Source organism: Struthio camelus, chromosome 17 (assembly GCF_040807025.1).
Source record: "Struthio camelus isolate bStrCam1 chromosome 17, bStrCam1.hap1, whole genome shotgun sequence".
NCBI classification, from domain to species: Eukaryota; Metazoa; Chordata; class Aves; order Struthioniformes; family Struthionidae; genus Struthio; species Struthio camelus.
The window spans coordinates 16,648,164-16,662,491 of NC_090958.1; the positions used below are offsets into that span (position 1 = coordinate 16,648,164).

A 14,328-nucleotide genomic window follows, 5' to 3' on the forward strand; every position below is an offset into this window, starting at 1 on the left:
TGAGGGAAGAAAAGGACAATAATTCAGCACACAGAAACACTGAAAGCTCATTTGTGGCAGTAGTGCCTCTTATCACTAACTCATTAAACAACTGTGACAGTTCTTGCAGGCCTCACTTCTATCAAAGATAGGGTACAGTTACATGAACAAATGTGACACTGTTGTATGGACTGGGTTTTCAGCAGGTGTGGATCTACATTCATCAGGTGATGGCAACTAAGTTGTCTTACTTCATCTCTCTGTGGACTACAGTTTTTAATCTAAACGTATGCAACAAGGACCTATGCAATCTCACTGTTAACTCTTTGGAGATTAGGTTAGCTGATTTCTTAGCTCTTCATTTCTCAGAAACAAACAGAAGTTAGAAAAGCTGGGAACTCTTCCCTAGTCCTCTGCTGCAGCCCTGGTGATTAGATTTATTATTGTTCCAGACTGTAAGCAGTTAGCTGAGGTCCCTACATTTGGATCACAATTGCACTTTGTTCCCCCATAGATAACGGAAACAGACAGATACCTCTACAGAACATGGTGTTCCTTCCCAGTAAGATCCTAATAACACTCTGGAGGTGCCTGTCTTTCTGCACTGACTAGGGAGAAGGTCTAAGGCAACTACTCTCCTGACCTCCGTGCTCCAGCTAGGCGTGAATTGCTGGTATGAACGGAGGCCTTTGGATCTCACTTCTCCCTAAACTGCCAAAATTGCTGTAAACAGTGCCTATTCAGGTCCCAGCAGCTGGCTGAATGGATGTTCATATTTGTTTGCACAAAAGATACTTATTCTATAAATGGCTACAATTCATACAGATTTATACTGATTGCTTTATTTTAAAATTCAAATTTCATCTATATGAAAAGCAAGCAGTGTCATACAAAAATGAAAGATCATTAATTAATCTTGTAATTTGTTTTAAAATATCCAAATAAAAAAATAAATTAATAATGCATTAGGAAATCAATTTAGGAATTAATGATGGAGAAGGCGGATACTTAGGCTTACTGTAAGATTATACGTACTACTAATTAAACTTGGTGAAGAGCACAAACTATCCCTATGATAAATTATCCTACATCAATTTGTTGTATTTTATGTTTTTTGCAGTGTAACGCAAAACTCTGTACAAACAAGCACAGTTTGCATATATAAGTGCCACAGGCTCAATACTCTTTAATGTGAGTTAGTTTTCCTTTATGTTAATTCCTGCCTTTAATTCTAGGAATCGGCCCTTCTCCCACTGCTTTTATCCTAACAGAATACGATTCCATTACAAAAATTAAAGGTCAGCTAGCTCATATTTACATAAGTAATGGAACTCACTGACCGGGGCCTTCATGACAAATGAACTATAAGGGAATTCAGAAAATCAGACTGCCTTTACAAAGGTTTTTTACATCTGTATATAGTTCAGTATTTAATAGATACTCTGATCAAATGCAGCAATTCCCACCTCATTTCCTCTTTCCTGGGTCCACTTTTGCCAGTAAGGCTTATATTTCAGGTTTTTAGGATCTACAAAGACCATTCCACAGCGGGACACTGTGGCAGGAGATGCATACTGTAAGTCTCCAACCTACAAAATAATCATACAGGATAATCATACACTTAAACAATGACGAATAGCCACAGCAACTGCTTTTCAGACTTTGCGGACCCAGCTGTATCTAACCCTTCCTACGTACTAGCTTGCACAGTCATCGCTTACCTCAAACAACAGAGCACAGTGAGACTGAAGCCTAATCCGCTCTCCATTTGCCAATGTCAATAACTTGTTGTCATCCATCACAGAATTCATATTTTCCACCCAGAGAGCATCCACATCTCCATCAAACAGAATGTACCTGTGGACACAGAAGTCAAGTGACACAGTGACTGATTTTCTCCAATTTTACTAACATTTATTTCAGGATACAGATGTTCCATCAAAGGTATTTGTGTCCGTCCACATGTTTTGAAGCCTTCTGTGCATTCCTGATACCTGAACAGCTTCCATTCATCTCACTGAGGCTGCAAACTCACGAGAGAAGACAGACAGACCCCTAGAGACTTTCTATATATTTTACATTTGCTTTTGAAATTGTGCAGTATCAAATATGTTATGCTTTAATAACAATAATATACCAACATAACACTCAAGAGTATCTAAAAATCATCATGATGACTTCTAGATGTCTACCTTCGCTCTTTCTTGTCGGTAGGCTTGTTGATATCCCGGAAGATGTTTGACAGGACTCCATCTGTCCAGTCTCGTGTGGTAGGGTCAAGGATCCCATACAGCTCAATCACGCTCATAGCTTTAGGGTTCAATGTGTAAAGCTTTGTCAGCAATCCCAGCCTAGAGACACAGCAATAAAAGCAATATTAACATCGCTTTTCCATACCATCTCATGTTAACCTATGCAAATATTATAGTCAGCTACAGATCCTACCATGACTACACACGGCTGAATAATGTAGTCTATAGACCGTGCCATTTACAACCTGATTTCCATGTATCAAATTCTATACTCACTTGGTTTGAGCGTGGCACAAAGCATTAATGACAACTGACTTGCCACCTCCAGTAGGTCCAACCACCATTGTAGTGTGACGAGTTAACATTGTCTCATACATCTGAACTACTTTATCCACCTGAAAAATACATATTGATTCAATAGACTGCTGTCTGTAAATCATCTGTGGACCAGATCAGCAGCTGGACTATACCAGCTTAGCTCTCCTGATTTCACAGGAGCCACTCTGGAGTGCAGCAATGCAGATCCACCCTAACGTTTATGACAAAAACTCAAGCAATTAACATTTTTTTCTACCTGGACTGGTAAAACCACATAACCCCCTTCTTCCAGCACTTGCTCTACAGCATCATTGAAGTTAGGGTAGCGGACTCGAGGGCAATCCAGGCCAGGAAACAGGTCAGAGATTAGGCCAAGGAAAAGAGGTACATCTTCAAACACGAATTTAGGAAGATTCATATCTCGTAGAGCTCTCATCAGTACGACATCCTAGACAAAACATAGCAGAATCAATCTCTACCAAATAGCTAACCAATTATCTAATGTGTAGTAATTTCAAACATCTCTAAGAAGTTATTGCCTGATTACTTTAGCACAGCTTTGAACGCTTTGGGAATGGGAATGCTTTCTTGGCATCAGCTACTACTAGAAACAAAGACCATTTTACAAGGATTAGGCTGATCAATAGCTAAAGAATAATATATTGCCTTTTTCTATCCTAATAACCAATTCCAAATGAGAATGGCTGGAGTGACCCACACCACTGCTTACCTAATTTGACGTTAAAATAATCAACTGTTTCCTGAACATACCCAAGCTCCCCCTAAGATCATTATTTAATGTTGCCAACTGCAAATCTGTGCATAACTTTATCGGAGAGTTTCTTTTGGCTCTCCTCAATCTTTTAAGTAGAAATTTGAATAAGAATTTCCGTAGGCAATTGGGTATCATAACTGCCAATATGGAAATAAAAAATAGGAATAAAAGAAAACCACGATAATCAACACAGCATGAAAAACCTTCATTTACAAGTACATTGTACTTTCTGAGCTACGTAATTAACAACTGCATGGCTGCAGCACCTACGTAGCGTAACATGTTCAAAAAACTTACTTTGGCTATTTATCCAGATTCATTCACCTGGCTATTTGCATCCTGTATTTAACATCAAGACCACATATAAAATACACACCAAGGAGTAAAATACCTAATTTTCTACAGGTTTCCCTACTTTGATATGAGTTCCGATGCTAACTTACTGGTGGAGGGTGTGATGAAACTCAGCAAGAAAGAAGTGACAAGTAACACAAGTGCTCCTATTTTGCTCCTCTTTCTAAGGCACACAAACTATAGCAGACGTGCAACCGCATCCTCTTCCTAATGAAAAAGATGATCTTCCCAGGATAACTAAGTCACAAGTCTACCTCACTGAGGTCTGCTGATCCTCTTTTCAGCTCTCCAGCCATCACCAACACTGACTTGAGGGCCCGCAGTCCAAAATCATAATGATGTTGTTTAGAAAGTTGTTCTTTAGCCAGCTTGTACAGTACTGTCATCTTCTTGGCAAGGGTCTGTTTGAGAGTTAAGTTAGAGAATCGCAAGCACATAAGTCACAACTAAACACTGACCATGTATACCAAGTGTGTACATTGATAAGGAGAGCAACACAATTTTCTTACCTTTGCCATAAGGAACCCTTCAGAAAAGAGCATGATTTCACAGATTTGCTGGAGATCTGGTACAATAACAACCACAGGCCTGAACAAAGCTTTTACAGACTCAGGGAGCTCAGTCCGGCCAGCATAACCAGGATTCATAGTAATAAAAATGCCCATTCGGTTATCAAGGGTAATCTCCTGTCCTTCAAACTAAAACCATAAAGAAATGTTAGAATAACATGTAATTGGAATCAAAAGAAATAGCCCTATTTACTAAAATTAGTAATATTGGGGAACCCACTTAAGTTAAAATGTTTCAAAAATTTAGCTTTAGATATTCATCCAGATACATTCATCTGGCTATTTGTATCTTGGGTATAATCATCAAGACATTTCACACTTCTCAGCCAAATTTTCTGTCTGAGGATCCTGAAGTCTTATAAACCTCAGTAAACTAAGCCTCACAACCTACATCCAGTTAAGTTACTCCTATCCCTAATTACTATTATCCCTTTTACTGTTATAAGCTTAAGCTTACTAATATCCCTCCTTACAAATAAAGAATCTAGCAAAAGACTGAAAAAAGACTGAAAAATCAGCAAGGATTTAATATAACTGAAACTGAGACCACATATTCTGCAGTTTGAAATGTTCAGCACAAATGTGTTACAGAAGAAGCAGTCCTTTGATCTAGTGACGGGGTCTAGCCCTGAATCTTAGCCTCAAGCACTAGACCAGCTTTCACACTTACTCTTGCCTGCTAATGTTTACCTGAAATGTTTTCAGCTGATTCATTAAAGCATTTCGAATAGTCTGAATCTGAGAAGAAATGACTGAAAGTACAGACGCATCAATACGATTGAATTCGTCAAAACATCCCCATGCTCCGCACTGGGCAAGACCAGAGAAAATTTTACCAACTGCCTAAAAACCAACAACAAGAGAAAACTCTCAGCAATGAGTACATAAAAACACTCAGCATCAGCAAACTTTGGGGTATACTAAAACTCTTAACAACTAGGTAGAATCTCTGGATAAATATAGACGCAGGAGCTAGCAATCTGTCATAGGGTCTTCCAATTACTTGCCAAGTGCACATTGCCTATAGTGAGCACATCATCTAGTCATTACTCTCCCCTCTTTGAAAGTACAGATGGAATCAATTCCTTCAGTAATTTATTTAAAATAGACATTTTTTTACTATATTTCCTTATCAATTGCACAGTATCTCCAAGTGAAGTTCAGGATACGTCCATATCCTGGGCACTAATGAAGGGCAGTAGCTGTCACTTTAGCAGAGAAAACAGTATTTTAACTCTTACTCTGAAATCCATGCCTTCTCCACAGTTTGTCACTACACACAGCAAGCCCAGGGCTTTGGCCAGATCCTTGGTTGTTTCTGTTTTCCCTGTTCCTGCTGGCCCTGCTGGTGCTCCTCCCAAAAACATGGATAAAGCCTTTGGAGACAAATCAAAAAGCAAAGAAAAGCTTGGATTACATTTGTATTAGGTTGGTAACAAAACCACTAACAAATCTTTGAATATAAAAAGTCTTAAATTTTGATCTGTGAAAGTATTTCATATTATCTTTGAGGATATTGTAACAGATCCTTAGAAGGATATTATAACTTATTTCAAATATATTAATGTTCACATTGGCTCCTAGGGGGTGTAGCAAAGTGGCAATAAAATAATTATGTGATTGCAAAGAAGTGTATTTTAAAAGGGTAAAATTAGTAAAAAGTTAGTAAAAATCTCTTCGAGCATATACCTGTGTGAGCGTAAGATAAATACGATCTGTAAGTGGGGTGATCACGAGTCGTCCATTCAAACCCATATACTCATAACCATAAGAAAATGTGCCCGTGCACTGCCGCACATTCAGCTCATCCGGCTCTCGATCCCAGTAAAAACGCAGCTGGCTTTCCCATTCAAACTCCTGAGCCTGCAGAATGCTACACAAGAGAGGCTTGCTCACATGAAGTAAAAGGATGGGAATACGAATTACAGATACGGCATTTTCTATAGAGGTCGGAGGGTTTACCTGTCTCTTACAAAAGTATCAACAATGTCCCTGGCATGAACATCAATAATAAGAACAGTGTTGTATTTCTTCCTGTCATTTTTACTCAAAGGCTTTGTAATGCAGGTAACCAGGTCATCAATTTGCTGATGCATTTTTTTAGCATAAAGTTTCATTGCCTGTTTTTCTCCCTTCTTCACTTTCCGAAAGACATCTTCCACCTCCCAGGTCCACCACACCTGGTTAGCAGCCAGCACCATCATGCCTTGGTAGAGTAACATCCAATCAACTCTGTGGGAAACACATAACAGTGAGGGAGCCTGAATTACTGTTTACAAGAAGCCCTCTTTTATCCTAAGGACAAAAAAAGAGTTCTTCCTTCTATTTCTGCAGCAACTACAACATGGGCAGAACTTTAGAGAGATGCATAAAATTCTGTCAAGGTACGATATACTATTTTGAAAGCCTAGGAAGTTCAGTCATAGAAAAGCTACCTATTCCATGTGTAAAGACTAAGTGCAATTCATAATGAGAAAAAACACACTGCGCACACATTACTAAAAATGAATATTCAAGGACTTAGGAAATGACATACTATAGATAACATACTATTCTTTCTGGTCAGTTAAAATACTATACATACATGTACCCATACTCTTCCACACACAGAAAGAGAGGCTAAACTACGTATAAATGAAAAAATGAAGTCTCTATCTTTCTGTATCGCTACAGGCTCATAATACCATACAAGGCCATTTATGTTACCCTTGACACATTGATTATTTCACCTGCTTCTGTCTTCACAGTATCGAAAAATGGCTTCTTTAGTAAGGAGTCTGTTTGTTCGTCTCATTTCTGCTAGCACTGCTGTCATCCAGCTCTCCACTCTGCCTTCTGCAGCTACAGCCTGTCGGAACTCCATCACCTCCCCCTCGGCTGAAATCATGGCAGTTGCAATTTTCTCACCGCTATCACCATCCCGAAACCTCAGGGAAGCTATGTTATCATACATCTGAAATGCATCAACAAAGAAACTCACTGGCATTTGAGAAACCAAGCTTCTAAGATTTAAGCGCATCTAATCGCCATTTAATGTTGAAAGGAAATTTCCATGGACACTAAAGAGAAAGGGATCCAGCTCTAAGTAATCAAATGCAAATATTGATGTACAGCTCATAAGCTCAACTGCAGAATAAACAAGCAGATAATCTGGCCCAAATTGCATTTATTTTTTCCAGAAAATAAAAATCAAGAGCTACAAGAAGGTTATGTAATGATTGATCATTCCGGGGCATCTTGAACCTTCCTCTATTACAACTGATACCGGCCAGTGTAAGAGGCAGGAGAGACCACGGACTGGGTTTGATTTGGTTATTCAGAAGTTTCTCCAAAATGCTGCCAGAACGTTCTTTATATGCAAGAAATGTAAGTGCACCTTTACCAGCATGTACAGTATTGTCTGTTAAACTGTAAAAACATCTAAAAGCACAGGGCACTGTGGAACACGCGACATTGTACCTTTATCATGTGTTCCTGGACACAGAGTGGGTCACTGCTACCAAGGATACTAAGCAACTCCTCATCAGATATAAAGAAAAATCTTGGGAAGGCATTTCTCTTTGAATCCAAATAATCATTCAAGCTTTTCTGACATTTTTCTAGCCCATCATTTATATGATGGAGGTCTGACAGTCGATTTGGGGCTTCACAGGATTTTTTTATCATTGGTTCTTTTACAGTTTCATCCATTATCTACATAGGGAGAAAAGAAAAATACTGAAGAGTAATGGATCATACCAAATTACATTTAGCAAGCGGCAAAACACAGAAGCAGTATAAGTTCTTACAGAAGTGAATTAAAGGCATTTTAAATATGCTTTCCTATTGTTGCAGTGCTATATGAACCTAAGGAGATGGTATGCTCTCAAAGCTGAGAGCATGAAGAGGAGATACTGTCATAAGCACAAGTGTAAGCGAGACAAGCCTGCATCACAAGACATGCAAGCGTAAGCACATACTTGACTTTACTCCAGTATACAGTGGTATTCAAGTGAAAAACATGCAGAGCATTTCAGAATCACCGTATTATTTCAATTTTGCAGATGGGAAAAAGAAAAGTAAACCATATTCATACCGTGAGCATGTGTGCAGTATAGGAACAGTGCTATTTTACCAGCAAAGCCTTTTTAGCATGGACACAGGTCCTCAACCTACAGAAACACACACTGAAGCTTCGTACTATCAGGGTAAGAAAGTGTATCCAATGAAAGGAAAAGGGGATTCTGCCTGTCCAGTACTGCCAGCTAAGGATCACACCTCTGTCCAGCTTAGCTAAGTTAGGAGACGTCTTTGCGTATGGCGGAAGTGAAGTCTAACACCAGAGTTCCTGGGTTCCTAAACTCATATTCAATTCGTTATAACATACCATCATCAATGGTGTTTCAAGTAACATTTCTGAGTAGAAGCCTACAGATAACTATGAAATTGAAAGTAAAATACACTAAATCATTATTTGGATCATAAGTCAAGGGAGTTACTTGCCTTTTTAAATACTGCATCTATGCTGTCAAATTTTTTTGCTTCCTCTGGAAGTTGTGATCTTATATCTCCACCAATGAAGATGCTCTCCAGATACATCCATTTTCTCTGAACCACCATCCAGATCTAAGAAAATCAACTGTTGCCATCAAAGAAAAAAATACAACAGAAAGCCCTGATTATAAATAATAAACATTAATTATTTAGTCCAGCAATTTCCTCCCTACCTCAATTACTTCACCAATCAACGACAGAGTTTTTTCCCAGTGGTGAACAGTTGACAGGAAAGGACCCACAAATCGACTTCCTGAAATACTCTGAAGATTGACAGTATTGTCATCAAGAATCTGTACAATTTCATCCACAGATCCCAGAATAAAGCCTCGCTCCTGAGTTCCTTTGAAGTATTTTTGCACAGTGAATTTCATGTGTTCCCATGTTTCTACTATTTCCTTTACACCCTGCACGTGAGCATAAAAAGGCGAGCGTTTCAGTCTTCAAAAGGTAGAGAACTATAATCCTAGCATAAAAATAAAATCAATTACTTCAGCATACTTTTTGTTCATATTTTCTAACTCTGGTTTATAAAGAAGTGCCTATGCCGAAATAGCATGATGAAAACAGAATAACTTCTTCTTCAGATCCTTTGCTGTAGACCTAACTCGCTTATTGTAATGACAGAAATACAATCTACTGCTGCCAAAGCCAAGATAGCTAGGTTCTGTGCCATGTTGTAGCTTATTAACCAAGCTATTGATCTAGTTACCATCAGTTACATCATAGCAGGTCCCTGAAGATGACAGAATTTATTTTCCTGCCAATAAATATCTCACATAAAAATATAGACTGTTGTCATCTATGTCTTTTTAGTTTTATCATGGCTTCTAAAATTACCTTCTCAATGCTAAGCTCCTTAACAGCAGTTCCAACTATTTCATTGATAACATCTGAATGTCTGTGAAGCTCCATAGCAAACATATTCTCCAAAGTGAATGTTTCTGTTGTCATTTCAAAACTTGTTCCTGTTCTCTCCATAAGCTCTTGCCAATGCCTGTGGGTTAAACTGACATATCAAAAACTGTACGAGGCACCATGACACAGTAAAGGTGAAAATAGCTGTAATTCAATACGTAATAATGAAACCCTATTTTTACATTCTACTATTTAAATAAGAATTAGTACTTTGAATACATCAGCTATCCTACCCATCCTAGCCTGCTTATACGCTATCACACAAGTTTACTAAACAGGAGGTAAAGTTTCAAGCTGCAAGACATGGCATGCTCCCAGTACCTGAAATTAAAAGTTCTAACAAAATAAACAAAATCTCCTTGTATACAGAATAATGGATTTAAATAAATCATATCAAACCTTTCTCTTAAAGCTTCATTTTTTAAATCAAGCAACAAAGGAATGGAGTCTCGAAATGCCTTCATTTTTGCTTCCAAGTGAAAGGCCACTGGCATACTGCGGACTTGTTTGGGCAGCTTTCGAAGGGCTTTAAGAAATCCTTCGATTCCTTCCTGAAGAAACTGGACATTGAGGTTTATCCAGAGTGTCTGAGACCATTCTTCTTTAGCTGCCTGGAAGCAAAGCCATCAGGGGAAAAAAATCACATTCCCTTTTAGTTCTGATGAAAGAAATATATTTTTTTTCCACTACAATAGGATCTAGAGACCACAGTCAGGATGTGGATGCAATTGTATTAATATTTTACAAACAGAGGAAGAGACAAGTTCATGTCCAAGAGAGAGTCAGAGCCAAACACAACCAGTTGTTTAAGAAATAATCAAAAGGAAATACGAAGAACAGAAAGCACATCCATAAGAATATACTTTACAGGGGATCAGTCTGACTCTTAAAGGTAAGGTATTTTAATTTTGAAAAAATAAAACCTACTAAACAGCTATTTAAGATCAATGAAGGCCTGAGATGCCCATTGTCACCTGTACCCATAGTACGTATAAAAGTAGTCCCACTGAAATCATCAGGACTTCTTGTGCAGTAAGGTATCACCCAACAGAACCAGGATCTGTTCCTATCCGATAATAGCGTGTGCTTGGCCCACAGTTTCAGCACTGTTTGACTCCTATACCATTGTCACTAAATCTATTTCATGGTGATAGTGAATTAAAGGTCACAGCTTATTTCATGCAAAGGCTTACAAGCAGAGTTGAGAGCAATAAGAGGACAACGTAGTCTCTCCCTCAGTCTCTCTCTCCCCCATTTTCTGTGGGTATGTGCAGGCATTTAAGTGAGTGTGCCTATATATACACAGTGCAATACTTACTCTTTGTAATTTATAAATTTCGTAGATCTGCTTTAGACCTTTCATATCATTTTGGGCTTTCATTAACTCAGGGTACAACGTGATTGGCAAGTCAAAAAGTTTCTCAGCATTGCCCAATTCTTGATGACTTTTTTCCAGTTTTTCCACTTCTTTTTCAAAAACGTCCATGAGTTCCAGTCCTGGGAAAGGAGAGAAAATTTTCTAGATGAACACTCCGATGGATCATGAAGGACAAAATAAGGTAGAACTTGTATATAGTCTTTAGAAGTTATAGCACTAAAAATGTCATATCCTGGTTGATTAGTTTGTTTTTTAGTAAGGAAATCACAATTTTCCCATGTAACATAAAAACTGAAGCACTGTCCAAAGACTAATATCGTTAAGATATCACTCCACATACAGGAATCCATTTACCTCTATCAAGATCCTCCCCAACAGCGCCAGGCCCCTCTGTTGTGAATTTATGGAAGAAATCTGCTATCTCTTTACTGTAGTCCCCAACTTGTTGTCGTGTAATCTAAAGAGAACAATGTTTAAATTGTTTGCCTTTCCATTTCTAATTTTTTTCAATATTACAAATATTACCTCTGTAAATGTCCTTTTTATGCTTCCAAGGCTGTGATCAACTTCTGATGCCTCAAATAAGAGAGTCTCCCACCTTTCCCTAATCGTGTCAGCCATCTCTTGCTCTTCTTTAGCTACCTAAAACAAAACAAATAACATCTCACACAAGCAATAATGACTCCTAAGAAAATGAAGACAGCATGCTCACGTTATTAAATTTGCAAAACATAAAAACAGTATTCACGCGGCCTCAATCAGATTTAAATAAATAGAATATGTCCACCTGAAAAGGACATATTGCTCTGAGCAGGGGGGTGGGACAAGAGGATTTCCAGAGGTCCCTTCAAACCTCAGCAATTCTGTGATTCTGTAAAATGTCTTACAAGGGAAATATTTATTCATTCACATGTAAGGCCTTTGTACCTCTAGCTCAAATTACAAATGTTTTATGAGATGAGACATAACATTTACTCACTGGAATATTGTACATTGCGAGAGTTCGGTATCTCTCCTGGATATCCAAATATTTCAGTTCCACCTCGAAGGACATGTCTTTGATCTCCGCAATTGTGCCAAGGATGAATTTGAGATGTTCCAGGGAATCAGGAGGTCTCTTAAGATTCTGTGATAATCTCTGTAAAAAGCAAAAATAATTTCTAGAAGCAACATGGACAAAACAGTTCAGCAGAATTATCAGTCAAACAAAAACACAAGTAAAAAACATGAAGATTCATTTTAACCTTTAGTCATTGTGATAGACAGTATCAAAAACATCAGTAAAAAGTAAGCACACTACAGTAAGGATGTTTTTGCTGCAATAAAATAGAAGTTGTAAGCAGTAGTTTAAAGGGAACTTCAGAATTACCAGTATGAACCCTTCACCAGTACAGGAGAGAAAAAGTCCTGTTTTTTCACGTCACTGTTATCTCCTGTTTCCCAGCTACAGAGCGAGCCAGCTCATTTCTTTGATGAATGGCACACCAGAGTACACCAGCTAGTTCAGTCAACTGGGAGAGGGGTTCATATGATCAGCCACTACGCAGACCTAGCTGTATCAGACAATAAGAACTGAAAGCATCTACCTCAATCTCCTCGTGAACACTGAAGAGTTTCTCTCTTGCAGACTCATTAAGCAACTTTCCAAGTGAAATCACCCAGCCTCTAGCATTCTCCTGCACAGTGTAGGCTAAAGGTCCCAGCTGAAGCCTGATAAATCGCTCGTCTTTAATCAATGGCTGCTGAGTCACTTCTTGAGCTATCTTCATATAGAACTGCAGCTTTTCATCAAAGGTGACACAAGCAGGCTTTTTTGCAGCAAACTTCTCCATGACAATATCTTTGTCTAATTTCCACAGTAGACGATACCTCTTCCATCGGTTCAAATAATTGCTGAGATAAGCCAGGAGTTTGTGGACATTCTGAGTGATGAGAACAGCCTGCTCAATTATCAGAGGGTTCTGGGAGATGTCACTGTAAAAGCTCAAGGTGATAATTTCATCCTCTTCAACCCGCTGAGGAGGGCATTCAATACATGTGCCGTGCATCCATCGCACAAAATGCTAGTTTTCAAGACAGGGTTAAAAAATAATTACTGTGTAAAAAGAAAGATATCCATCAGATTGTTCATCATTATTCAGGAGACTAAGTAGGAAATGATGTGGCTGATTTCTCAAATCAATTATTTTTCTGGCAGCAAAATAGGAGGTTATATTTTCCCATACACTTGAGAGGAGAGTTAAATTTCATCCTAACAAAACCCTTCCATGCATTATTCAGTCTGCTTTTAAAATCACCACTAAGGGACAATATAGCATGGCACAGAGAATCAAGTACTAGATTAAGCAGGCTGGATGCTGCAGCGGAGCACAACATCAAATCTGAGAGTAGAAAGCACACTTGACCTAAATTTTTTCATTTCAGGTGACATCCGGAATCATTTCTCCATCAGTACAGGGCAAGACTGCTGCCACAACTTTTGGCTTCTTTTCTGGAAAGAAATTGATTGTAACCATACTCATTCAGGGAAATATTGCTGCATCTTTGCCAGCAAGCTAGGTAATTCCTTCAGCTGCAAACCTGCTGTCCTAGATGAATACAGCAGCTACGCCCCTCTCCTAACATTTTCCAAAATGTTGCGCTTTTGAGGAGAGCTGTAATGTAGATAAAACCACCACGTTCTTTATCCCAACAGCCTATTCATCTATAAGAAAGCAACCTCTGCAGTGCTAGCTGAAAGTTATTTCCTTCTGATGTATCCTGATTTATAGAACCAAATCATGCCCTTACACAGGCAAAACTGCTGAAGAATGACAAGCAATTTTCCCTAAATAAAAAATTGTATGAAGGTTTACGCTGATTTTTTTTCCTGTCTCATCAGTTTGTAAAATTAGCACGTTCTGTAAAATTAGAACAATGTACTGAATATTTTGATTTCAAGATAAGGCAAAATAAATCTTCCCTTTGTCACTTGGTCCCTTGCCCAAATATAAAGCAAAATTAACTCATTATGACAAAAGGCAAACTCTGGCAACAAGTAAATCTTAATCAAAAATCACCTTAGTGACTTCAACACAGTCTCGGATACATTGTAAAGTCATTTTGTCAATCTCACTGGCATTAGGTTGCAAGATTATCTCAGGAGCAGACAAAATAGTTTCTGTTTGGAACAGTGGCACATTTGCAACAATGGCAGCATTAAAAGCTTGCAAATTCCTGGGAGAGAAAAAGCAAATCATGTCAAAGATAGTT

General features: G+C 38.4%; 1 protein-coding gene across 1 annotated transcript in view; it reads right to left on the bottom strand.

Moving 5' to 3' along the window:
* DNAH10 (dynein axonemal heavy chain 10) overlaps nt 1-14,328 on the bottom strand; it is a 59,741-nt gene that overhangs the window by 30,072 nt on the left and 15,341 nt on the right. Inside the window, exons 19-41 of the mRNA XM_068911659.1 lie at nt 14,136-14,292; nt 12,663-13,139; nt 12,056-12,214; nt 11,602-11,718; nt 11,431-11,533; nt 11,017-11,195; nt 10,098-10,309; nt 9,621-9,777; nt 8,954-9,187; nt 8,730-8,852; nt 7,707-7,940; nt 6,977-7,200; nt 6,210-6,479; nt 5,937-6,120; nt 5,489-5,623; nt 4,938-5,090; nt 4,188-4,376; nt 3,933-4,079; nt 2,806-2,997; nt 2,508-2,626; nt 2,172-2,330; nt 1,701-1,836; nt 1,446-1,568 (exon numbers count right to left, since the gene is read on the bottom strand). Of these exons, the coding sequence (XP_068767760.1) occupies nt 1,446-1,568; nt 1,701-1,836; nt 2,172-2,330; nt 2,508-2,626; nt 2,806-2,997; nt 3,933-4,079; nt 4,188-4,376; nt 4,938-5,090; nt 5,489-5,623; nt 5,937-6,120; nt 6,210-6,479; nt 6,977-7,200; nt 7,707-7,940; nt 8,730-8,852; nt 8,954-9,187; nt 9,621-9,777; nt 10,098-10,309; nt 11,017-11,195; nt 11,431-11,533; nt 11,602-11,718; nt 12,056-12,214; nt 12,663-13,139; nt 14,136-14,292 (4,183 nt within the window). The remainder of the gene's footprint in view (nt 1-1,445; nt 1,569-1,700; nt 1,837-2,171; nt 2,331-2,507; nt 2,627-2,805; nt 2,998-3,932; nt 4,080-4,187; nt 4,377-4,937; nt 5,091-5,488; nt 5,624-5,936; nt 6,121-6,209; nt 6,480-6,976; nt 7,201-7,706; nt 7,941-8,729; nt 8,853-8,953; nt 9,188-9,620; nt 9,778-10,097; nt 10,310-11,016; nt 11,196-11,430; nt 11,534-11,601; nt 11,719-12,055; nt 12,215-12,662; nt 13,140-14,135; nt 14,293-14,328) is intronic.